Source organism: Neopsephotus bourkii, unplaced genomic scaffold (assembly GCF_033783945.1).
Source record: "Neopsephotus bourkii isolate Nb327-2 ecotype Australia unplaced genomic scaffold, CSIRO-AGI_Nbou_v1 NB_740, whole genome shotgun sequence".
In the NCBI taxonomy this organism is placed as follows: domain Eukaryota; kingdom Metazoa; phylum Chordata; class Aves; order Psittaciformes; family Psittacidae; genus Neopsephotus; species Neopsephotus bourkii.
Genome location: NW_026901238.1, coordinates 2,350,675 through 2,377,815, shown reverse-complemented (window position 1 = coordinate 2,377,815; position 27,141 = coordinate 2,350,675). Strand labels below are relative to the sequence as shown.

Sequence of the window (27,141 nt, the reverse complement as noted above, 5' to 3'; positions counted from 1 at the left end):
ACTGCATTAGCAAAAAGGCTGGAGTTTGTACAAGCATCTGCAGGCAGCTGTGTGATCCTCTTTGCCTCTTTTTGTTTCATCTTTAGACAGACAGGGCGCTGGCCTGATGTCGTGGTTTAACCAATGCCAGACAGCTTTCACTCACTCACTCCCCCCCTTTCTTGCCCTCCCCTATTCTCGGAGGGACGGAGAGGAGAATCAGAAAGAATGCAACTCCCATGGGTTGAGATAAGAACAGTTTAGTAACTAAGGTGTAACACAGATCACTACTGCTACCACCAATAATAGTAATGATAAAGGAAATAACAAGGGAAGAGAATACAACACCCCATCACCAGGCAACCGATAACTTGCCCCCCAGCCCGACCAAGCACCGACCGATACCTCCTCCAACCCTGCAGTCCCCCCTCTCACCCCCTTCCGGGTCACTCTCCCAGTTCCATCCTGGGCATGACGTGCTGTGGTATGGAATACCTCTTTGGTCAGTTTGGGTCAGGTGTCCTGTCTCTGCTTCCTCCCAGCTTCCCCTCCTCCCTGGCAGAGCATGAGACTCACAAAGTCCTTGGGCAAACCAAAACATTGTTGTTTTTCAGCTCTGTTCCCAGCTGAAAGTCAAAACACAGCACTGCACCAGCTACCAAGAAAGAGATAAATGACTGCCACTGCTAAACCCAGGACACCTGAGCATTAACATTCTGTGTAATTCTGGAAGCATTCTGTAATTACTTATCCACAGTCCTTTGTGGCACAGGTGATACTCCTGAAATGTGAAAAAAAAGTGGAGCAGGCAATATGCTTTTGTTCAAATATAATGAGATACTACTAGTCTCTTAGGTGAACCCATGTTGTTTTCCAAGCCATCTTTTCCTACATATTTCCTGTCTATTGGAATCATAGAATCATAGAATAGTTAGGGTTGGAAAGGACCTTAAGATCAAGTTCCAACCCCCCTGCCATGGGCAGGGACACCTCGCTCTAAACCATATGACCCAAGGCCTCATCCAACCTGGCCTGGAACACTGCCAGGGATGGAGCATTCACAACCTCCCTGGGCAACCTATTCCAGTGCCTCACCACCCTAACAGGAAAGAACTTCTTCCTTATACCCAATCTAAACTTCCCCTGTTTAAGTTTTAACCCATTACCCCTTGTCCTATCACTACAGTCCCTAATGAAGAGTCCATCCCCAGCATCCCTATAGGCCCGAAAGGTAATCCAGAGATACTTGATGGGTTTCTGTTATTATTGGTGGTTCTTTAATGTTAGTTGTATCTCTTACTGTCTACTTTGTGGAGGTCTTTTACTTCCAGTGGGGTATAGAGGAGATGGAAAGCAGAGAATATAATATAATAGAATATTTCAGTCAAAAGTGACCTACAATGTCCCTTGTCAAGCTGTTTGACCACTGAAGGTATGACCAAAAGTTAAAACATGTTATTAAGGGCGGTGTATAAATGCCTCTTCAACACTGACAGGTGCGGTGCGTCGGCCACCTTTCTAGGAAGTCTCTTCCAGTGTTTGACCACCCTCTTGGTAAAGAAATGCTTCCTGAAGTCATGTCTAACAGTGGATGACATGCTCTCCTCCACCAGGTAGGTAATTGTTTGTTTGTTTGTTTGTTCTTCTTGGTATGGTTAACTGAGATTCTGATCAAAATAACTGAAAACATGTTTTTCCTCACAAAAGGAATGGTTGGTTGTCCAGCTAAGTACAAAGCAGGCCAGACTGTATCCAAGACCTCAGTAGCCAGTACCTGGTGAGTACTGGAGCTATAAATGCATCTGCAGCCTGTGCTCGTGATGGCAGATGAGGTGGACTTAAGTGATAGACAATAGCTGCCATCCTCAGCTCCCAGAGGTTTATTGTAGTCAGCTAAATTAGGGAAGTTCATGTGCAGCTGACCTGTGTCCTTGTTTTGTAATTTGGAAAGCTGTAATTAGCAATAAGATATTTCCTTGCTTGTGGTCACTAATAATTTCCTATGTGTCCTTTCAGTCCTAGGACATTTCCCATCTCCAGTGCTGCATTACAACAGACTCACCTGCTGGTTCATTCCCCTGTATTGACACATTTTCTAACAGTTCATGACATGACTGACAGTTGAACCCTTTGTTGCCTTATTTGTTGTGAAAGGTTACTAAGTTGAGTGAAATGTATTTAGAAAGTAGCACATTTGGCCTGAGGTTTAACCTTTAGGGTGCTGGGAGCAGGGAAATTTGACTTTAAACAATGAATATACCCACAGATATGTCAAAGGAGAGAGCTTTGTGTACGCCTGGGTTGGAGGTGGAAGCTCCCCGCTGTCAGTGGTGGCTTAGACAAAGGGCAAGCTACAAGTGATTCAAATGTCTGCAATTGCAGACTTGGTGGAAGTGCTACTTATTTGCTCAGGGCTTTTTACACCTTGTATTTGCATATGTAGTTTATCTGGAGGCTTGGGTTTCCATCCCTATCCACTTTGAACAATTGCCTCTGTCAGCAGCTTGTGTTTTGTGGCTTAGACAAGATTGAAGGTTTGCTTTTCGATATTTACCCCCTGCTATTTTGGCCATTCCCCATTTGAAAGATGTACACTGTTAGAAGCAGAATAAGGGAAATGTCAGCAGAGCAATTTACAGGTAGGCAAAGTCAGGGGTTTTGAAACAGATGTGCCATTGAACTGAAACATTGCATAGTCAACACACAAAATACTTTTTCTGATGTCTGGGACAGGGGAACTGCTGATGATGTCAGAAATTCCTCTATTGGACAGCACACGTGAGCAGCTTCACTGTGTGCTTTCACCGTAGGGTGGATTTGGCTTAGGGTGCAGCAAGACATCTCAGCTGGTGGTTATGGGATGAGCTTTTGCCCTCAGCAGAAACTGTATTTCTTAACATCTGGTTGCATATTGAAGGAGTCTCTCCTGTCAGCTTGGGCAGAGTGGCCAGGAAGGAATGATCAGAACCCTCTCTATTGTCTGATTAACTGTTTTTTTTGTGGTGTGACCATGGCAGTGACACACTGGGATGATGGTTAGCTGTGAGCCCCTGTGAGTCCACTGGCTCATTAGGTTATAACATCTAAAAACCATTTTCCATTTCTTGTTACTTTCCCCTTTTTTATATTTTTTTCCTTGTGTAATAGTATTTTATGTGAACGGCTTCCTTTCCATGTAGGACACTACATATTTAGAAAGATTCAAATATTCTTTTTTGCACCTGTCTTTAAAAACATTCAGGTGAAGCAATCTTTGCTGCAGGAACATGCTGACTCCACACTAGAGTCTTACTCTAAGTGTGAAAACAAGCAAATTCAGTTGCTTTTGTTGCATCTTGTTGAGTGGCACTCAGGGATTTTCATGGTAGTATCACCACAAAAACAAAGGAAAAAAAAATCTTTGAAAAGAATTGGCTTAATCACCTTGGTTTTCCTTTCCTCCTGTGATGAAAGGAAAATTGTTATTTTGGAGTCACAGAACACATGATTTTTACAAAGAAAATCTGCTTCAGGGGGGCATGTCTTTGCTGGTGGTTAGAAGTTGTCTAGAACTGTTATGGGTATGATTTAAATATGAGCTAATGACCTTTCTGGGGTACTGTTCTGATCACCTGAGGGGCTACACAGAATACCCAGAATGATCTGAACCTATGGATAAGGTGCAGCACCAGGATGAAGAGGGGGAGCCAGCGAGATCAAAGGAGACATGTGGCATGTTGTAAGAGGACAGAAGATGACCTTAGTCTAAAACTGCTCCTAAATGCTGCCACTCACCATCTATCTAGGTATTGAAAATATGCAATATGCACCATGGAAAACAAATGCAGCTGTGGGTCTTCATCCCTGGCAGTGTTCAAGGCCAGGTTGGACGAGGCCTTGGGTGATATGGTTTAGAGCGAGGTGTCCCTGCCTATGGCAGGGGGGTTGGAACTTGATGATCTTAAGGTCATTTCCAACCCTAATTATCCTATGATTCATCACCTGACAGGTCCATCTCAGGTGTGCTGAGATTGTGGCAGAGTCAGCTCCTTCCTGAGCATACTTGTTTGCTTCGTGTGCACATATGCATGGCCTCTTATCTGCAGCAAGATTCTCTTATGGTCACAGTTAGTGAAATTATACCTGGGTCTGGCCCTGGAGCCAGTGCTGGCAGAGACATATTACTTAGTCGTGAAGGAGCTGAGATTCTCTAAAATATCCTGAAATAATAAAGCAAAATTAATAGGAATTGAAAGCCGAACTCTAAAAATATTCTTGAATTGGAAATACAAAAAGGAAAAAAGATTTCTAAAGGTTAAAATAAATAAACAAAATCATACATCTTTGATCTTTATAAATCTTTCACTTGGCAGGGAGGGGTAAAACCCCAAAGCCAGAATGGCTTTTTTATATGGGTTCAAAATATTTTCTGATATTAGAACCAGCTCAGGGTCATGGATACATGGTTTTCCCTGTCTTTTTCTCTTGAGTAGAAAAAAAAAATTAAAAAAATTAGAAATGATCAACCTGTCAAGTTCCAAACGGTGGAGGCTGAATTGTCTTCCCATGCCATGAGGAGCAGAACTGTAAGAGAGGCTGTAAATAGTGATGTGCTTGGAAGAAGCAGAACTCTGTGTGGAATTTAGAAATCCTGGGTGAAGTACAGCTGCTGTGCCTCTGCTGTGGAAAAAAGATCAGCACCCAGTTCATCTGCATTCCCCTGGCTTCCTTCCCTTCCCCTCTGCAATGGTGAGGAGCCCGCCCTGCTGGCTCCAGTCCCATGCACAGATTTTGTGCTTTCGTCCTAGATGTTTCTGCTGTACCAGCACTGACTTGATCAATACTGCTCTGAGCCATGCAATGTGCCATCATCTACTGATGACAGGCAATGATGTCTCAGAAAAAAAAAAAAGGCTAGGCAAGGCAGACTTTTCAAACAGAGTTGGTGCATTCATGTAGCTAGTATTATCCATTGCTTCCTAGAAGTATTAAAAGGGCAAAATCCCAAGGACTTCTTTTCATTAAATTCTGGCAAACATATATTTGCATGTGCAATTTGGGTATTACAGATCTATTTGTTTCAGTTCATTTATTTCAGTTCTTTCATGATATCAAGGAATTTCCTTGGTACTATACTGCTGTAGATGTAATACAGTGTTAAGAATAATTACTTTCCCATCTTCTGATCTAGAGCCAAGAATGATTTACTTAACAGTGGATCTCCAAGTAACTGGGGAGGAAAGGGAAAATATTTTTTTTCCCTGTCTATGGCTTCCTAGGATTATTACCTGAAACTACAGGTAGAGTTAAGCTAAGTATTTGCAGAATGATGCTATCTCTCTGAGTTCTTCTGTCATGATGGACATGACACAGGACACAGCCTGCTCAGCAGAAGGTATCAAGAGGAGCAGAACAAAACCCACTTAAGTGACCAACCAGGATGGAGCACAGGCTGGAGCCAAAATGGCTGGGCTCAACAGGTGCATAGGAGGGTGCAAATGAAGAGGTGCTCTACAGGAGGGCAGAAAGATGCAATCCATGCCTCTTTCAGGGTGTGAACTCCGTGAATACGTGGGCAGTTGTCAACCTGGAAAAACTGTCTGTCGCAAGTGGTAATGGATTTGGAGTTGGGCAAGATTGGAGGGGGTTGCCTGGGAGAAAGCTGCCTGTGACTGAGAGAAAGCTGCCTGTGGCTCCAAGCTGTTGATGCTCAGCATGTAATGAAGAAGTGAATGGATATCCAGGGAAAACTGTGGGCTAAGAAGAGTAGCTCACAAACTGAGTTTTGCTTATGCACATTGATTTAGCAAAATCATCACTTACCTTTTTGTAAGCAAATTTATTCCATTTTAAGACCGATTACTTGCATTTTACTTAAACTTATTCCCAATTGACAGAAGCTAAATAAAATGTTTAGGTTAAGGTCATATGAGATTATCCACATGGAGTCTTCCACTGGTTTAGCAATACTGGCTTAAAAAACACCCCTTAAAGCACCAGTACTTAATAATTTGAGAAACTGTGGATGTTATGATGTGGAATGAGTAAGCACTTGGCTTCATGGTGATGGATTTGTTGTGGAACCCTGGATAGAATGTGTTAGGGATAGATTAAATCACTGTGAATGACATCTCCCTCTTGTCTAAATGTGTACCTAATAACGTGTGAGTAAATTCACTGAATTTTGGTAGTTGTTAGTGAAGCTTTCAGTCCAGTCTCAAGGGAAGTGTGTTGCCCACGGGGGCACGGATCAGGGATGTTGCAGAGATGCTGCCTGCTCTAGTTAAGTCCCATGGACTATTACCCACTTGTAGTGATCCATGTGGTTGGTAGTGATATAGGTACTAGTAGCCTGGAGAGCATAAAGAAGGACTACAGAGCCCTGGGGGAGGTGGTTAGGGGCTCTGGAGCTGAGATAGTCTTTTTGTCAATTTTCCAGGATACACGGGAGGACTTAAAAAAAGATAGGAGGATTGGCCAGGTCAATAAATGTTTAAAAGGGTGGTGTCATAGTCAGGGTTTTGGGTGTCTTGAACACGGGACCCACGTTTGTAGGCCAGGTCTACTGGGGGCTGGTGGAGCTGGTCTCAGCAGTTTTGGTAGGAGGCTTGCCAGACTGGTCAAGAAGGCTTTAAACCAGATGAGTTGGGGGAGAGGGGCATCATTCCATCCCAACACACCCAGTCAGTTGCAGCACCTATAATAAATGCTTGGAGCAATGTAGATATATTCCAGCTGCTCCAGCCAATGAGCCGGCCTCTACAAACGCCTGTAGCATGGGGAACAAACAAGAGGAATTAGAGATGTGTGCATGCCTATGGGGGTATGATATAACAAGTGACACAGAAACATAGTGGGATGGCGCCTATGATTGGAGTGTTGAAATGGAAGGTTACAGGCTCTTTAGAAAAGACAGGCCTGGCAGGTGGGGAGGGGGAGTTGCTATTTATGTTAGGGGTAGTCTGGGGAGTATGGAACTCTGTCTGGGGACAGGTAAGCAGTTAACAGAGAGTTTGTGGGTCAGGGTTAAAGGGAGAACAGTGATGGGACACATTACTGTGGGGATCTGTTACAGAACACCTGATCAAGAAAAACCTGTGGGTGAAGCACTCTACAGGCAGATAGGAAAAGCCTCATGCTCGCAGGCCCTTGTTCTCATGGGGGACTTCAATCACCCTGACATCTGTTGGAACAATGGTATGGCCCGGCACAAACAATCCAGGAGGTTCCTCGATTGTGTGGAAGTCAACTTCCTTCTGCAAGTAATAGAGGAGCCGACAAGGAGAGGTGCCATGCTTGACCTTGTGCTCACCAACAGGGAAGGGCTCGTTGGAAATGTGACGCTCCAGGGCAGCCTTGGATGCAGCGATCATGAGATGATCGAATTCAAGATCGTCAGGACAGTGAGAAGAGCGTGCAGCAAGCTCACTGCCCTGGACTTCAAGAGAGTAGACTTTGGCCTCTTCAGGAACCTGCTTAGTAAGGTTCCATAGGATATAGCCCTAGAGGGCAGGGGGGCCCAAGACTGTTGTTTGATATTCAAGGATAACCTACTGCAAGCTCAGGATTGTCGTGTCCCAACTAGAAGGAAGTGCAGCAGGAGGGCTGGGAAACCTCCTTGGATGGGTAAGGAGCTGCTGAGGAAACTTCAAGGGGAAAAGAGGATTATAAAAGGTGGAAGCAAGGACAGGCAGCCTGGAAAGAGTACAGGGATGTTGTCTGGGAAGCTAGAGACCAGGTTAGGAAAGCTAAGGTCCAGTTAGAATTAAACTTAGCTATGGATGTTAAAGATAACAGGAAGGGATTCTACAGGTACGTAGTGAATACAAGATAGACTAGGGGCAATGTAGTTCCCCTCTGGAAGCTATTGGGAGAACTAGCTACCCTGGATTTGGAGAAGGCTGAGGTTCTGTATGATTTCTTTGCCTCGGTCTTCACTGGCAAAGGCTCTGACTGCACCACCCAAGTCTTGGAAGGCAGACGCAGGGACTGTGAGAATGAAGACCTTAGGCCAACTGTAGGAGAGGATCTGGTTTGAGACCATCTTAAAAATCTGAATGTACACAAGTCCATGGGACCTGACGAAATCCATCCATGGGTCCTAAAGGAGCTGGCAAATGAAGTTGCTAAGCTGCTGGCCATCATATTTGAAAAATCGTGGCAGTCAGGTGAAGTTCCTGATGACTGGAAAAAGGGAAATATAACCCCCATTTTCAAGAAGAGGAAAATGGATGACCCAGGGAATTACAGACCAGTCAGTCTCACCTCTGTGCCTGGCAAAATCTTGGAGCAGATTCTCCTGGAAGGCATGCTAAGGCACATGAAAAACAACAAGGTGCTTGGTGACAGCCAGCATGGCTTCACCAAGGGGAAATCCTGCCTGACCAATTTGGTGACCTTCTGTGATAGGGCTACAGAACTGATGGACAGGGGTCAAGCTGTTGATGTCATCTTCCTGGACTTGTGTAAAGCATTTGACACTATCCCACAAGACATCCTTGTCTTTAAATTGGAGAGACATCAATTTGATGGATGGACCACTTGGTGGATAAAGAACTGGCTGGATGGCCGCACACAAAGAGTTGTGGTCAGTGGCTCAATGTCCAGCTGGAGACCAGTAATGAGTGGTGTCCCTCAGAGATTGGTGTTGGGACCGATCTTGTTTAACATCTTTGTCAGAGTCATGGACAGTGGGATTGAGTGCACCCTCAGCAAGTTTGCCGATGACACCAAGCTGTGTGGTTCGGTTGGTACTCTGGAGGGAAAGAATGCCATCGAGAGGGAGCTTGACATGCTTGTAAGGTGTGGCAATGCCAACCTCATGAAGTTTAATGATGCCAAGTGCAAGGTCATGCACCTGGGTCGGAGCAATTCCAGACACAGCTACAGGCTGGGCAGAGAAGAGATTCAGAGCAGCCCTGCGGAGAAGGACTTGGGGGTGTTGGTTGATGAGAAAATGAACATGAGCCAGCTTCAGTGTGCACTTGTAGCCCAGAAAGCCAACCGTATCCTGGGCTTCATAAAGGGAAGCGTGACCAGCATTTCGAAGGAGGTGATCCTGACCCTCTACTCTGCTCTCAGGAGACCTCACTTGGAGTATTGTGTGCAGTTCTGGTGTCCTCAACAGAAAAAGGACATGGAACTGTTGGAACAAGTGCAGATGAGGGTCATTAGGATGATTAGGGGACTGGAGCACCTCCCATATGAAGGTAGGCTGAGAAAGTTGGGGCTGTTCAGACTGCAGAAGAGAAGGCTGCGTGAAGACCTCATAGCAGCCTTCCAGTATCTGAAGGGGGCCTATAGGGATGCTTGTGAGGGACTCTTCATTAGGGACTGTAATGACAGGACAAGGGGTAATGGGTTAAAACTTAAACAGGGGAAGTTATATTGGATATAAGGAAGAAATTCTTTACTGTGAGGGTGTTGAGGCACTGGAATAGGTTGCCCAGGGAGGTTGTGAATGCTCCATCCCTGGCAGTGTTCAAGGCCAGGTTGGACAGAGCCTTGGGTGAGATTGTTTAGTGTGAGGTGTCCTTGCCCATGGCAGGGTGGTTGCAACTAGATATCTTAAGGTCTTTTCCAACCTTTGACTGTTCTGTGATTCTATGCTTCTAATTTCTATCTCTTTCACTTTGAAAGACTCAAGCACCAAATAAAATCCGTGCTTGTGATTAATGGCATTTTCAGATGCATTTTTTTTTTATTGAAAGGGTTTTTAAGAAATAATTTGAGAAAATAACCCCAGTTTTGTCAGTTTATTATTCTTAAGCAATGTTTCCACTTAATAGTTATGTCAAATAAATTCTAGGCAATACTTCCAATTAATAGCGATGCCCAAATGCCCATATTACCTGCCACAGAGATTTTAGTGATATATTGGCAAATTTCTTCAATTCTTCCCAGTTTCCATTAGTATATTAAATTACAATTATCATATTATCATATTTTAAACATTCTGAAGTTTTTACCATATAGTGTTGGAATTCCTTTCCATGATGTCTGCAGAAAAAGGGAACTCATCTGCATAACGCTATATTGGGTTTGAAGAGAGCTGAACCTACTATTAAAAAATGAATAATTTACAGTCTGCATTAGGAAAAGATAGCTTTAACTGAGCCGAATATGGTTAATAAGAAAAAAGAAAAAAGAAAAAGAGTTTTCCTTCAGAACCGGCTAATCTGACCTATGTTTCTTTCTTAATAATAATTAAAGAAAGATTTATTGATTCTAATAGGCTGAAAAAATTTGTCTCCAGTATTGTGGGGAAAAGGAAATCATAGTGTTGTGTTTCAAAAATTCCAAGTGTTACATTGGCTTGCTAAAAAAAGTTGAAAACATGTTCTGAGCATATCTGTTTAGAATTTATCACTTAAGGCAGTAAAACACCATCTAATACAAAAAATGCATCCAGTGGCTCAGGTTAAAGAATTTAGAATTAAAATTGCCTAGGGATGTTAAGGATAACAGGAAGGAATTCTACAGGTACGTATCAAAAAAAAAAAAAAAAAAGACTAGGGACAACATAGGGACCCTCAGGAAACACTTGGGAGAGCTAGCTACACAGGATTTGGAGAAGGCTGAGGTTCTGAGTGACTTCTTCGCCTCGGTCGTCACTGGCAAAGGCTCTGAACACACCACCCAAGTCTTGGAAGGCAGATGCAGGGACTGTGAGAATGAAGACCTTGGGCCCACTGTAGGAGAGGATCTGGTTTGAGATCATCTTAAGAACCTGAATGTACACAAGTCCATGGGACCTGACGAAATCCATCCATGGGTCCTGAAGGAGCTGGCAAATGAAGTTGCTAAGCCACTAGTCATCATATTTGAAAAATCGTGGCAGTCAGGTGAAGCTCCCGATGACTGGAAAATGGAAATATAACCCCCATTTTCAAGAAGGGGAAAATGGATGACCCAGGAAATTACAGACCAGTCAGTCTCACCTCTGTGCCTGGCAAAACCTTGGAGCAGATTCTCCTGGAAGGTATGCTAAGGCACATGAAACACAACAAGGTGCTTGGTGACAGCCAGCATGGCTTCACCAAGGGGAAATCCTGCCTGACCAATTGGTGGCCTTCTGTGATGGGGCTACAGAACTGATGGCCAGGGGTCGAGCCGTTGATGTCATCTTCCTGGACTTGTGTAAAGCATTCGACACTATCCCACAAGACATCCTTGTCTTTAAATTGGAGAGATATCAATTTGATGGATGGACCACTCAGTGGATAAAGCACTGGCTGGATGGCTGCACACAAAGAGTTGTGGTCAGTGGCTCAATGCCCAGCTTGAGACCAGTAACGAGTGGTGTCCCTCAGGGAACTGTGTTGGGACCAATCTTGTTTAACATCTTCGTCGCTGACATGGAAAGTGGGATTGAGTGCACCCTCAGCAAGTTTGCCGATGACACCAAGCTGTGTGGTCAGTTGGTACTCTGGAGGGAAAGAATGTCATCGAGAGGGAGCTCGACATGCTTGTAAGGTGTGGTGATGCCAACCTCATGAAGTTTAATGATGCCAAGTACAAGGTCATGCACCTGGGTAGGAACAATCCCAGGCACAAGTACAGTTTGGGGAGAGAAGAGATGCAGAGCAGCCCTGCGGAGAAGGACGTGGGGTGTTGGTTGATGAGAAAATGAACATGAGCCAGGTTCAGTGCGCACTTACAGCCCAGAAAGCCAACTGTATCCTGGGTTGCATCAAAAGTAGTGTGACCAGCAGGTCGAAGGAGGTGATCCTGCCCCTCTGCTCTTGTGAGACCTCACCTGGAGTATTGTGTGCAATTCTGGTGTTTGTTGGAACAATTGCAGAGTTCCTCGTGTATGAAGATAGGCTGAGAAAGTTGGGGCTGTTCAGCCTGCAGAAAGCTGCGTGGAGACCTCGTAGCAGCCTTTCAGTATCTGAAGGGGTCTATAGGCATGCTGGGGAGGGACTCTTCATTAGGGACTGTAGTGATAGGACAGGGGGTAATGGGTTAAAACTTAAACAGGGGAAGTTTAGATTGGATATAAGGAAGAAATTCTTTTCTGTGAGGGTGGTGAGGCACTGGAATAGGTTGCCCAGGGAGGTTGGGAATGCTCCATCCCTGGCAATGTTCAAGGCCAGGTTGGATGAAGCCTTGGATGAGATTGTTTAGTGTGAGGTGTCCCTGCCCATGGCAGGGGGCTTGGAACTTGATGATCTTAAGGTCCTTTCCAACCCTAACTATTCTATGATTCTATGGTTCTATAATAATCTTTCTCAGCATCCCGACCTGCAACAGTGACCATATTTGAGTGCCCAGGGAAGGACACAAAACCAAAACTTGAATGAATGCCCAGGGGAGGACAAAACATGTGAGTCTGAATATTGAAATTAATGTTTTTACACCGAGGCTTTTTTCTGTCTCCAGATCTTTTGATTTCCAAGATTTCCAAGACTTTATATGCCATATGTGGCTTTTGTAGATGCAGCAAAACTTGATGGACCTCTCCTTGTGAACTTTATGCAAGACGACTTTAGGAGGTGATTTTTCTTTTTCAGTAGAGGAATGGAAAAATTAACTGAAATAACTGTGACCCTCTGGTAGTTCCTACTGCAGTAGTGAGATGAGGGCTGCCTTTTTCACAGATGTGGATATAAAGGAAATGCAATCTGCAGAAGCTAGGAAACACAGAGGAGACCTGTGAACTGTAATTGGGAGCCTACATAGAAGAAAGGGATTATGAACAGAGTGAGGGGGAAATCGGACACTGGCCCCTAACTACGCAAGTCTGATTCCCTCTTCTGCTGAGAAATATCACAGGAAAAGACCTAAAGAAAAGGATAAGAATAGCAAGCTTTTTCTCATCATGGCAAAAGGATTACAGAGAAGCTGCAATGTTCTATACCAAGGGATTTGTGTTTTAATCCATTTCTTAGTAATCCTCCCCCAAAATAATAAGAAAAGTATTAATAAATAATAATAATTGGAAAGGTAAGCTCTGTACTAGGAAAATGTTCAGGTGAGCAAAGTGTTTGTTTTTTTTTTCTGTATTGGGTTAGCCACACTGACAAAAGACTGGTGGGACATCAAAGAGATGTAAGTTCTCTGGGACATCTGATGGCATGTGAGGTGGAAGAGTCAGCTGAAGCAGCACTTTAAAAGTCTGTATGATTTAAGGGTTTTACTATTTCAATAAGAGGATCGAGTTGTTAGTATAAATGCTGCAATGAAAGTCTCTGCTCAGTGTGGTTAAAAAAAAAAAAACTTACAAAAAAAGAAGCAAGATAACAGGGTAAAAAGGCCTGCGAGAGAGACCTTCAGGGCTGATCTCACAAAACATATGAAATCAATGATGTAGCTTTGATGGGAGTCCTATGTGGTATTTGTTGAAAAAATATTGCTAAGCTAGAAAGGGTTGAGAAGAGCAAGACAAATGATACAGGCTGAAGTAAGCAAACCTCTTGTCTGAAGAGCATCTGAAAAAAACTTTGTTCTTGGAGAGGACATAAGGTGTGAGTTTGTCTTTAAAGGCTAGTCTAAGGAGCACAGGCTGAAAGCACAAGTATCCATCTTTGGTATCTGAGCACAGGAGGGGAGAATATTCAATGAAACTGAAAGGCAAGAAATGCTGAGAGCAAAAACGTACTCTTTTATGTTGTTTATGTGACTAAAGCTAGAATCAACATTATCAAATTCATAATTAAAATAGCTAGAGTTCTTATAATTAAAGGGTGAGGGGAAATCCCCTTTCATGGAATTTAAACCAATCTCCATCTTCAAGGATTTGCATGAAACTTATTTTCAGTAGCAGATTATTCCATTTGTCTATTAGTTGTGTTTCTAATAGACATGTGAGAGTATGCAACTCTCTTTAAAAGTCTCCTCCACTAGTAACTGCTAGAAGTCTGTAATTTGGATCTGTTCCAGTCTGGGAATTTCTGTGCTCCGGACTGCAGAATATTCTTGGTCAGGATAATTGAACCAGATCCTCGGTGGATGTAAATTATCCCTGGTCTGTTTGGAATTGCTATTGCATGGTTTCTGCAGATCCAGAATTTATGGCTTTGTGTATGCTGGTGTGGAACATGCTACAGGTACATTTGGTATCAGTTCCTCTGGATGTTTCACAGGATTATTAAGTTAAACAGGTTAGCAGGAGGATTTGTAAAATGTTAATTTAATTGTACTTTAAATCCGTTGATTAATTGTGCCCAGCTTCAGGTACAGAGGATACTCATTTGGTTGGTGCAATAGGGAGGGAAATACATGGCAATGTAATCATAGAGTATCATAGAATCACAGAATGGTTTGTGTTAGAAGAGACCTTAATGATCATCTAGTTCTAACCCCCTACCATGGGCAGGGACACATTCTACTAGACCAGGTTGCTCCAAACCCCGTCCAACCTAGCCTTGAACACTGCCAGGGATGGAGCAGCCACAGCTTCTCTGGGCGCCAGTGTCTCACCACCCTCACAGTAAGCAGCTTCTTCCTAATACCTGATCTATCTTCTTTCAGTCTAAAGGCATTCACCCTTGTCCTATCCCTACATGCCCTAGCCAAAAGCCTCTCTCCAGTTTTCTTGTTGGCCCCTTTAGGTGCTGGGAGGCTGCTCTAAGGGCTCCCCAGAGCTTTCTGTTCTCCAGGCTGAACAAGCCCAACTCTCTCAGCCTGTCTCCATAGGAGAGGTGGTCCAGCCCTTGGATCATCTGTGTGGCCTCCTCTGGACATGCACAGGTCCATGACCTTCTTGTGCTGGGGGACCCCAGAGCTGGATGCAATACTGCAGGTGGGGTCTCATGAGAGCAGAGCAGAGAGAAAGAATCCCCTCCGTCAACTTGCTGGCGATGCTGATGGTGATGCAGCCTGAGATACATTTTGCTTTCTGGGCTGCGAGCACATACTGCCAGCTGATGTTGAGCTTCTCATCAACCAACACTCCAAGTCCTTCTCCTCAGAGAAGCCTGAACTCAGTCCAGTCCCCACCCAGGCTGTATTTGTGCTTGGGATTGGCCCAACCCAGGTGCAGGACCTTGATGTCTACTTGCTTAGTAATTTTATTAAACTCTGTATTCATTGATAAGTTTTATTCCTTCTTTCCCCAACTAGAGATAGAAAAAAACCCTGAGAATTTATTGATAAACAGAAATCACTTTTTAAAACAGAAGGAATTTTTATATATCAAGAATTATTTTTGAGGCATTTCTTTTAATCATATTGTGATACTAACAAATAACATATTGAAATATCTTTGCATGAGCCAGACTGGAAGACCAATTATTATTGTACTGTGCAAAGATAAATAGATTAACAAATTTGGTATTACAAAGGTGCATATGAAAAAGTGTAGTATATTCTTATGGCAGAGGGGCTGGAACTAGATGATCTTAAGGTCCTTTCCAACCCTAACTATTCTATAATTCTATGATTCTATTAGCTCACTTTGATGAAATGCATGACTTTAGTATTTTTCTTAAATGTTCACAGTGGATACCTTGAACACAGACTTTAATTCAAAAGAAATCATTCTCTCTGGGTTAACAGTCCTGCTGAAAATCAGTGGTTCAGTTCAGCCCTCCACAGAGCTCAGATGTAGGTCAGATGTTCCTTCTGCGTGCATCTGTGCTAGAGTTTTAGTTTGGACCAGGAATGCACTTTTAAAGTAAATCTCTGATCATTCTCACTTTACTTCACTTGTGTGCTGTGGAGTGCTTCTGGCATATGCAAATTAGTTGCCTTTTCCAGGTGCATCCAACACATGCTCACCACCCACCAGTTTCAGCGTGCAGTACCAGACCAGAGCCAAGCCAAAGTAAAAACACATAAATCACAGTGAGGTTGCTGAGATTTCAGAGCCAACTGCTGCACCTCACAGATCCACTCCTATCATGGCTCCAGGACTCTTGATAGAGTTAACGTAGCCACCGTGCCTCAATTCTCACTCCATCCAATGGAGTCTGCCATCACCTTTTGTTTGTCTTGTCTAGGATAGAAAAGAAAGAAGAGCGAGCTTCATATAATGGCATCACTGAGATAGGACTCCATCTGTATGTACTACTGGACAGCTTTCTTTGGAAGAGATGACTGAAATATCCTCCTTTCCACTATCTAGTGCATTGCCAGATCTGTGGTGTATGATGGGAAGGCAGCTCTGTTGCTGGACTTCTTCACATGTTGCCATCCTAACTGAATCTGACTTCAATAACCACCATGACAGAAAGGGTAGTTTGTATTTAAATTGTCATTTTTTCAAATGGTCATTTATAAGATGCTGCAGAAAGTCAAGTTGTGTTACTCCTTCTATAGTAAACTATTTAGATTACCCAAGAGCTTTTCTTAAAATGGATTTTAGAAATGAAGAAACCCTAAGACTGGAATTACTGTCTTTAGAAATCATCCAGGGACTGAATTGCTCTTATCAGTACTCAGCTCCAGTATCTTTGCTGGCTCATATGCTGTTCATTCAAAGCTTTGGCATTCCTTCTGCACTGTGACATTGATTTTAACATTGCTTTGCTGCATAATGACTGCATGCAGGGTTCAGAAGTGCAAAGGGTTATGCTGCTCCATATCCAGTTGACGTTGCCCAAGTTCCACGCTAAAAGGGGGGTGCATCACAGACGTAATGAATTTTCCCAACTCTGACTTGTAGTCAAGAAGGAGCTTGGTGAATGACATGCTCAGAATCCCCAAATGCACCAGTAGGAACAAAAATAAGAAATGCAGTTGTTACTACTATTATATCCTGGTGTTCAACCAACTTGTATCTCTGATCAGGACTTGGTCTTAACTGGGGTCACATAGGTGGTTAATGTTTGCAAGTTTCCGGGAAAATTGCTTAATCTGAAGCTTCGCCTTTAAGTAGAAGATTTTTCAATATAGGTCATGAGAAACAGAAAGGTATTTACCTCCATTCTAACTCTAGGGTTTTTTCAATTATTGTAAGTTTTTCAGTACATGTGGATCAATAAAGCTGATTTGCAGCTGGTGTAAGACCTCTTTATGCCCAGCTTCCAAAGAACCAACTTTCTCTTAAAAAAATCTTAGGTGACAAAGGATGAGAATGAGACATCACTGGATTGAATGAGCCACAGCATGAAAAATCTGCAATTAATTTGCAAGATGTATGGCTTCCCCTACTTGAATGACCTTTCTCTTTCTTTTTAAATTCCTAGGCTTTCTTGCTTTTAGCAAACACACAGTAAATGGTGGCCCTTGTTGCAAATGGCTTACAGTAAAAATGAATGAAATATAACACAGAAAGATTGGATTATACTGTTAAGCATGGTCATTCTGAAAAAGTGGAATATGCAATGATAACTCAGTTTTAAGCAGGTTAAGAAGTGGTGAATACTTTCAAGGTCATCTCTTGCTGTCTGGAGCACATTTGTAGCCTTAGCTAGTGAGTGAAGCAGGAGGAATTTCGGAGGAGGAACAACAAAGAGGACAAAACTGGCTTCTTCCAGGTCCTCCCCAGGACAATCTCTTTATCACTGAACTGTGATTTCATGTTAGATAAAGATGGGGTCTGGGAAATATATTCGGTTGATAAGCATTCTAAATTGCTTGTTACATATGCCCCATACAAAGTGTACCTATGGGATGTTTTTATCTTTTTCCTTTCAATTTGTGGCTCGAAGACAGGAATGAGGTAGCTTGCAGACTGATAGGACTATACTTGTGGTAGGTGTGTGGAATTGAAGGGCACACTCAGGGTCACTGGTAATCAGCTGGTAATGGGTATCTCATCCAGAAGGATCCACAAAGCATCCCTTCCAAAAGCTGCCAAACACCAGAGGCTGCGAAATGCTTTCCAGTGCCCTTGGATTGAACACGACTTTCTGAGTCCTTTTCTATTTTACTGCCCCACAGACTCTGCAAAATAAGGAAGAAGAGCCATAGACACATTTAAATTGTCTATTCCTGAAGGAAATATCACTCCCTCATCATCTGTCCATGTACTCCACAATAAGCTGTAAGCCAAGTTGACCAACCCCATTTGACACGACAAAGCTAGTATTTTGGCCAAATGAAGTCAAGTTACTGCAAGACCCTTGTATGATAAACACATTTGTCTTTTCTTTAAATTTGTATTTACTCCTTTTTATTTTTTTTAATGATTTGTCTAATCCTTGATATTTAGATAGTATCTGTACATTTTATCTTATTGTTAGTCATGTTAATTAATGTCCATCACTAGCCTCAAAAAGAAGGAGTTTAATTCCTAATTCATTCTTATAGGAGTATAAAATCTGTTTGGCATAAACTAGCATGATTCCTGACAGTACATATGATTTCTACTCTAATTGTGTGAATTGTCCCTGATTTTCTCTGATGGGATTGTAATTGCTGTATAGTTTACTTAAAAAAATATCTCCAGCCCCATCCATGGTCTAGTACATCAAATCTTACTGAAAAGAAAACTTCCATGAGCAGTGGCCAAAAGATTTCATCTGTGGTCATTAGAAAGCCCTTAGATATCATCAATAACGCTGTATTGCTCTAGCCTTGTGCACTTGCCCAGTGTTTTTCAGCCAGATCAAAATATGAATGTCAGGGAAGTAATTACAGTATCTTCCAAAGAAAGATTTGACTTAAAAGAAATAGAATGCAGCAATTTGGAACTTGGAACAAAATATGAAAGGTTATAAAGTTCTTTTAGGTATTAAGGTTTTTGTGCAGACAATATATTTGAGGAAGCTCTGAACCTCCTCATCTACAAAGATGCAGAAAGTTTGAATTTATACTTGTGGTTGCATCTCAGGTAGATTTATATATATTAAAAAATCAGGTTTCATGACCTGTAGCCTGCTAGTGACTGCAATTGCCAGGTTTTCATTTGCAAAGTGAAATTGTGTCAAAGGCAATGGCTATTGTAGGTCGTCCATGTGTCTGTTCCACTGTCCCTCTAGATCCAGCCACGACATAAAAGCACTTCTATTTTCATGTTATCTGAGTGCAGCTTACTACTTTCTTTTACACCAAAATCACTCCTTTCTTTAACAGTGACAGTGGGTTTGTTCTCTTAAGCCACTTGAGCATGCATAAGAAGTCAGAGCCTTTCTTTGCTTAATGCACCCTCCCCCTTCCCCAAGGGGAGTGCGCATTTTGTTGTATTTATAGTTTGCATTTATTTTCTCCCATTGCCGTCACAAAGAAGATCTGCTATTTGGACACTTATCCAAACAGAACTATCCCACCTTTAAACATTTACTGCTTAGTAGCAAGGGCACAGCAAATGAGTGAGTTTTCATAACTTGATCTTACTTGACTTTGTATTACCAAGACTAATACAAATTTCCTTCTTTATAAAAGCAAGCCAGACTCTGTTTACTTCATGTAAGTAGTTTTACTAGCATTCTAGCTAATCTTTCACTATATCAGAAGGTAATTCTTGAGTAATCTTTAATAACTTTTTTTTTTTTTTTTTTTTCTGCTCTCAAGAACTGTTTCCCTCAGTTACAATTTATTCTCCATCTCACAGATCACTGCAGGATGGTCCCTGGAAACTCAGGTTTACTCACTGTGTATGCAGACATATTGCACTCTCTTTTGAATCAGATCATTCTAAGTGTTTAATCTCCAAATCAATTTCCCAAGGAGTTTTGAAAGCTATTGTTTCAGTTAGCTAAATTCTGTATGTGGAGAACTAAAGCTGTGTGGCTGCAATAGCTTGAGTCCTTTCTGAGAAAGGCACATCTTCTTTATAGGAACCTTATAACAAAACCAGACTAAGTGATTATGTGAATCCAAACTGGCTCTGTCATGTACTGAATATAAAAAGTTCAGGGTATTTGTTAGTACTTGTGGATTTGTAGAGAGACTGGATACTTTAAACCCTCTAGATTTAACAGAGGAAGAGACCTGAATAAAAACTTTCAGCAATTCAGCAGAATCATCTGAAAGGGACCTCAGGGCTTGCAGATTTGACTTTTCTTGCAGAATTGTCATGGGAACTTGCATGTGAGTTGGCTGGAAAACAGCCACAGCCAGAGCAACAACCTTAAGTTTCAGTCCTCTGATAACTGATGCATAGAGGAGGTGTCTACATGCTTTTGACGAGACTCTTGAAACCCACGAATCATAAAACCAAATCTGTGTGAGATTTCCTTACTGGAGGAGAGGTTGTATTTCTGGTAAGTAGAGTGCTCTTACAAACACAAGCAAAAATTGAAATTGTCTTGGATGTTTTCCTTCAGAAATATGTCAAAAAACTTCTGTAACTATAGTGGAGTCAAAAAGGTTTTAAATTCATTCATTTCAGCAGCTTTAGAGCTAATAATGTCTTCTCTTGATGTCAATTGGTGCTATTACTTGTCTGAAAAGAAATAACCTCATCCATTGGCATGCAAATTAGATCTAATCCTTTTGCTGATCTGGCTAGAAACCTTGAAAATGCTTATATGTATAAACAAAAAAAAAAATAAATGTAAATTGAAGCAGAATATCTTTCAAAACAGAGAGAGACAGCACAGGAGCTTGGCAAGGACTGAGGCCAAAGAGAAAACTTTGAGGAAAAGTTGAAGCTTGCCTTCTATCTGCTGTCCATGGGAACTCCGTCCATTTTCCAGTGAAGATCAATGAAAGTCTTTTCTTGCTTCACTACAATTTTGAAGAGCAATGAGAACAGTGACAGATTTAAGTAAAACAGTGCAATTCTCAGCTCTGCTCTCAATTTCCTTCCACTGTTACATTTTCATATTAAAGTACTGGAATGTGGGGAACTATCTTTAGTAGTGTTTCTGAGAATGCCTGGGCATGCATTGCAAAGGAAGGAATAATTACACCAGAAATAAGGAGAGCTTGTAAGAGCAAGACTTTTTTACTTTTTTTTCTCTAATGTTCTCATTATCAGTATTTCAACAAGGCACAACCTTTAAGATGAGGTAAACAAAGTAATCACAGAGAAATGATAGATGTATTGTTAGAGAAGAGAAACTGATGGGACTCTGCAATAAAGTGGTTGAAACTCCAATGCCCTTAAGCTGGGATAATGACTGATTTACTGTACCTTTCTCTTAAAATTACTCTATGTAGACAGTTTGCGTCACTCACAATTAAAGCCACTACAGCTTCTAAGAAGCAATATGGTAGCAGCTTAGTAGGATGCTGCCCTTGGTACAGGAAAATAATGATTTTTCACATGACCAGGCAAAGTATATGTTAGTTATGCTACCAGTAAAATGAGAAGCATTTAGATGAGCTGAAATAATGACCTGCATTTCTGGTACCTGGTTGCTGCACAAGGCTAATTATAATCTGCCCTTCTAATTCTTCTCATTGCCTCAATTTGGTGCATTATTAATGGATAACCATTATACTGCATCTGAGAAATACCAACCCAGAAGAAAACCATCTGCTGCACTGTCAACAGCAGCCTGGATAGCACCTGCATCTTTTCCAGCACTGAGAAAACTCAATTTTTCTTATGTATTCAGCTCGAAGTTGGTTTGACACAGTCTTTCAGAAACAAAGTTAAAAGAAACTGAGTAGAATGGTGGTGCATTGGAAATGAAAGCGCCTAGTTTCAAGGTTACACCCAAGGGCATTTTGTATTTAATATTGCTGCAAGATTCTAAAACACAGTCTTGATCTGCAGACTTGCAACAGCTTAGCAAAACCAGAGCCATTGACACCTCATCTTCTTTCCCAGTGTATAACAAACCTGTTTGTCATGTCTCTGAAACCAGGTACAATTCATTTTCAAGACTATAGAACCATAGAATGATTTGGGTTGGAAAGGACCTTAAGATCATCTAGTTCCACCCCCCCTGCCATGGGCATGGACACCTCACTCTAGACCATGTTGCCCAAGGCTCTGTCCAACCAGGCCTTCAACACCACCAGGGATGGAACATTCACAATTTCCTTGGGCAACCCATTCCAGTGCCTCAGCACCCTCACAGTAAAGAATTTCTTCCTTACATTTAACCTGAACTTCCCCTGTTAAGGTTTAAACCCATTAATCCTTGTTCCATTAATACAATCCCTAGTGAAGAGTCCCTCTCTAGCATCCTTGTAGGCCCCCTTCAGATACTGGAAGGCTGCTATGAGGTCTCCAAGCAGCCTTCTCTTCTCCAGGCTGAACAGCCCCAACTTTCTCAGCCCGTCTTCATACAGGAGGTGCTCTGGCCCCCTGATCATCCTCATGACTCTCCTCTGGACTTGCTCCAAAAGTTCCATGTCCCTCTTATGTAGGTGTTTTTTTTTACTCATTTTCCTAGATAACATCCTGTGAAGAGAATTAGAGAGTGACCTACAGTGGGAAGACAGCAGCTTTGATGACATCCCATATCTGGTATGGATGCTACCCTTGAACAGATTTTAAGATATTGCTGTGGGAAAGCACAGAGTGGGAGGTGGGAATTGCTGAGTTCAAACATCCTTGTTGGAGAGACTCACAGAAACACTCAAAGTTTTCAGAATCCCTTCAGGAGCTGCAGATGTCATTCTTTGTGTGTGGTCTTTTGTAATTATTCAGCTTTTGAGAAATCAGGGAAAGATCACTTTTGGTGCAGTACTGGGATGCATCAAGGAAAAATTTGTCTTTGTGATGCAGTGATAGGTTTCCTTAGGCTAACTAGGTATGCCCTCTTCATGATAAGTAGTATCCTATCCCTTCAGATGATTGCTGAGGAAAATCCAAATGAAAAAAGAGTCTTATAGAAAGTGGAAGCAATGACAAGTGGCCTGGGAAGAGTACAGGGATGTTGTCTGGGAAGCTAGGGACCATGTTGGGAAAGCTAAGGCCCAGTTAGAATTAAACTTGGCTAGGGATGTTAAGGATAACAAGAAGGGATTCTACAGGTACATAGCAAATAAAAAACAGACTAAGGAAGCTCTCGGGAAAACTAGCTATGCAGGATTTGGAGAAGGGTGAGGTTCTGAATGACTTTTTTGCCTCGGTCTTCACTGACAAAGGCTCTGACCGCATCACCCAAGTCTTGGAAGGCAGATGCAGGGACTTTGAGAATGAAGACCTTGGGCCCACTGTAGGACAGGAACTGGATCAAGACCATCATCCAGATTGGGCAGAGAAGAGACTCAGAGCAGCCCTGCTGATAAGGACTTGGGGGTGCTGGTCGATGAGAAAATTAACATGAGCCAGCTTCAGTGTGTGCTCACAGCCCAGAAAGCCAACCGTATCCTGGGCTGCATCAAAAGGAGTGTGACCAGCATTTTGAAGGAGGTCAATTGCTGAGGTGAGTAGCTTGAGAGAGGACGCCTTGAACACCGGAGCGGTGGGGGGGAGATCAGCATCCAGGAGCCTCAACTCAGAGCGACAAGATGCGAGCAGCTGACTCACCGGGGCCGGAGCCAGGAGGAACGGCGCTAGCCCTGATTGGTTAAAAACTTGCCCCACGGAGCGCCTGCAACCAGGAGTGCGGCGACCAGAGTTGGTTGAGGCAGTTTGCGCGGGCAGGCGAGCGGGGTGGTGAGCACTCACCATATGACCAGGGCCCGGTCTGGGAGCTCTGTTCTGGCTGCCCCGGCGGTGGCCACTGTAGGCCCTCAGACAGAGCCGATGAGAGGGGAGGCTGCAGTGCAGACTTTGGGGTGTAGAGAGTGCCTGCACTGGTCTGGTGAGGGAAAGGTACACAATGGGCAGGGCTGCACTCGGTGCTCCCTGGTGGAGGTTCTCCTGCACCAGGTGACTGAGCTGCAGGATGCTATTAATAGGCTACAAGATGTCAGGGTAGCTGAGAGAAAACAGGAATGCTCGCTCCCTGCCCAAACTGTGCAGGGGTCACAAGCTTCCCCTGTAGCTCATGGAGAAAAGAAAGAGGTTGTTAACCCTCGAAGCTGGGAATTGGTGAAAAAAAAAAAAAAAAGCACCCCACAAACCCAACAAAAAAAGGAGGAAAAGAACAATTAAAAGCAAAGGACTTCCTCCTAAACCTGTTGCCCCCACGAAGAACCGCTTTGCTGTCCTGCAGGGGGCTCATGAGGAAACGCACTTGCGCCAGAAACAGCCGGCTGATGCACTAGTAAAGAAGATTTCAACTGGAGCTGCCAGGAAAAAATGGCGGGTGGTAGTAGTAGGGGATTCTACTTTGAAAGGGACAGAAGCACTCCTCTGTCAGCCTGACCTGGTCTCAAGGGAGGTGTGTTGCCTACCAGGGGCACAGATCAGGGATGTGGCAGAGAGGCTGCCTGGTCTAGTAAGCCCCATGGACTATTACCCACTTCTGGTGATAGATATGGGTGCTAAGGATATAGATAGTAGTAGCCTGGGGAGCATAAAGAAGGACTACAGAGCCCTGGGAGAGGTGGTTAAGGGCTCTGGAGCTCAGACTGTCTTCTCATCTATTCTCCAGGATACAGGGGAGGAATTAAAAAAAGCGAGGAGGATTAGCCAGGTTAATAAATGGTTAAAAGGGTGGTGTCACAGTCAGGGGGTTGGGTGTCTTGAACATGGGACCCAAGTTTGTAGGCCAGGTCTAGCGGGGGCTGATGGAGCTGGTCCGATAAAGAAGGGGAAGGGCAGTTTTGGTAGGAGGGTTGCCAGGCTGGTCAACGATGCTTTAAACTAAATGTGTTGGGGCAGGGGGGCATCATTCCATCCCAACACACCCAGTCAGTTGCCAGCACCTATAATAAATGCTCGGAGCAATGCAGAGATGTTCCAGCTGCTCCAACCAATGAGCTGGCTTCATTTGGAGGTCCGCTCAGGTGCCTCTATACAAATGCCCATAGCATGGGGAACAAACAAGAGGAATTAGAGATGTGTGCTTGTCTACGGGGGTATGACATTATAGGCATCACAGAAACATGGTGGGATGGCTCCTATGACTGGAGTGTTGGAATGGAAGGTTACAGACTCTTTAGAAAAGACAGGCCTGGCAGGCGCGGAGGGGAGTTGCCCTTTATGTTAGGGATAGGCTGGAGTGCATGGAACTCAGTCTGGGGACAGGTGAGCAGATAACAGAGAGCTTGTGGGTCAGGGTTAAAGGGAAAACAGCAATGGGAGACATTACTGTGGGGGTATCTTATAGACCACCTGATCAAGAGGAATCTGCGGATGAAGCACTCTATGCAGAGATAGGAAAAGCCTCACGCTCACAGGCCCTCATTCTCATGGGTGACATCAACCACCCTGACTTCTGTTGGAATGATGGTACAACCCGGCACAAGCAATCCAGGAGGTTCCTCGATTGTGTGGAAGACAACTTCCTTCTGCAAGTAATAGAGGAACCGACAGGGAGAGGTGCCATGCTTGACCTTGTGCTCACCAACAGGGAAGGGCTTGGTGGAAATGTAGCACTGCAGGGCAGCCTTGGATGCAGTGACCACGAGATGGTTGAATTTGAGATCCTTAGGACAGTGAGAAGAGCGTGCAGCAAGCTCACTGCCCTAGACTTCAAAAAAGCAGACTTCGGCCTCTTCAGGAACCTGCTTAGTAAGGTTCCATAGGATATAGCCCTAGAGGGCAAGGGGGCCCAAGACTCTTGGTTGGTCTTCAAGGATCACCTGCTACAAGCTCAGGAGTGTTGCATCCCAACTAGAAGGAAGTGCAGCAGGAGGGCCAGGAGACCTCCTTGGATGGATAAGGAGCTGCTGAGGAAAATTCAAACGAAAAAAGAGGATTATAAAAGGTGGAAGCAAGGACAGGCAGCCTGGGAAGAGTACAGGGATGTTGTCTGGGAAGCTAGAGACCAGGTTAGGAAAGCTAAGGTCCAGTTAGAATTAAACTTGGCTAAGGATATTAAGGATAACAGGAAGGGATTCTACAGGTACATAGCAAATAAAAAACAGATTAGGGATTAGGGAGAATGTAGGCCCCCTCAGGAAGCTCTCAGGTGAACAAGATACACAGGATTTGGAGAAGGCTGAGGTTCTGAATAACTTCTTTGCCTTGGTCTTCTCTAGCAAAGGCTCTGACCGCACCACCCAAGTCTTGGAAGGCAGATGCAGGGACTGTGAGAATGAAAACCTTGGGTCCACTGTAGGAGAGGAACTGGTTAGAGACCATCTTAAAAATTTGAACGTGCACAAGTCCATGGGTCCTGATGAAATCCATCCACGGGTCCTGAAGGAGCTGGCGAATGAAGTTGCTAAGCCGCTGGCCATCATATTTGAAAAATCGTGGCAGTCAGGTGAAGTTCCCGATGACTGGAAAAAGGGAAAATAATCCGCATTTTCAAGAAGAGGAAAATGGATGTCCTGGGGAATTACAGACCAGTCAGTCTTCCCTCTGTGCCTGGGAAAATCTTGGAGCAGATTCTCCTGGAAGGCATGCTAAGGCACATGAAAATCAACAAGGTGCTTGGTGACAGCCAGCATGGCTTCACCAAGGGGAAATCCTGCCTGACCAATGTGGGAGCCTTCTATGGTGGGGCTACAGAACTGATGGACATCGGTAAAGCAGTTGATGTCATCTACCTGGACTTGTGTAAAGCGTTCGACACTGTCCCACACGACATTCTTGTCTCTTAATTGGAGAGACATCAATTTGATGAATGGACCACTCGGTGGATAAGGAACTGGCTGGATGGCCGCACACAAGTGGTGAACTTGGTGATCTTAAGGTCCTTTCCAACCCTAACTATTCTATGATTCTATGATCCTGCCCCTTTGCTCTCATGAGACCTCACTTGGAGTACTGTGTGCAGTTCTGGTGTCCTCAACATAAAAAGGACATGGAACTGTTGGAACAAGTCCAGAGAAGGGCCATGAGGGTGATAGTAAGTGTGCCCCTAGTCCAAGTAATAAGGTAGTCTTGATTAATGAAAGTTGTGTTGAGCACCAGTATTTGTGGTTCACAGTTTCAGTGCTCTGACAGTTCAGCACTCAATTCTTCTCTGATGGATTAGTCTGTGTATCTCAGCTATCACAGCCAAATGCAAAGACATGATACCTGGTACCAAATTAGAAAAGAATGATAGTTATGATGAGACCAAAGAAGAAGGTTGTTTTTTCCACAGATTTGCTGAATGTAGGAATTAAAAGTTTTGATTCAAGCCACCAGGTTCATCAATTTTTTCTGAGAAACATGAGAGGTGTTTTTTAAAGTATACTTGTTAGTTCTTAACACTGCTCTGGTTCTTTAATTTTTTTCTAAATTTGCCCCATAAATAAAAGCTATAAATTTTGATGTTTAAAGCAAAATTGAAATTAAATTCTAGTGGTTTAGATCTGCAAGAAAGCAATGTACCTATTGCAGTTTTAAAGATGCAACTGGGAGAACTAGTAACAATGACTGAAGTATATAATTTGTGTATGGAA

The 27,141-nt window shown here is 43.3% G+C and overlaps 1 protein-coding gene across 1 annotated transcript in view; it reads left to right on the top strand.

Annotated features, from left to right (window-relative positions):
• Nucleotides 1–26,666, top strand: part of RPS29 (ribosomal protein S29) — a 290,939-nt gene extending 264,273 nt beyond the window's left edge. Inside the window, exon 3 of the mRNA XM_061354590.1 lies at nt 26,650–26,666. Coding sequence (XP_061210574.1) covers nt 26,650–26,658 — 9 coding nt within the window. The 3' untranslated portion in view covers nt 26,659–26,666. The remainder of the gene's footprint in view (nt 1–26,649) is intronic.
• Nucleotides 26,667–27,141: the final 475 nt, after the last annotated feature.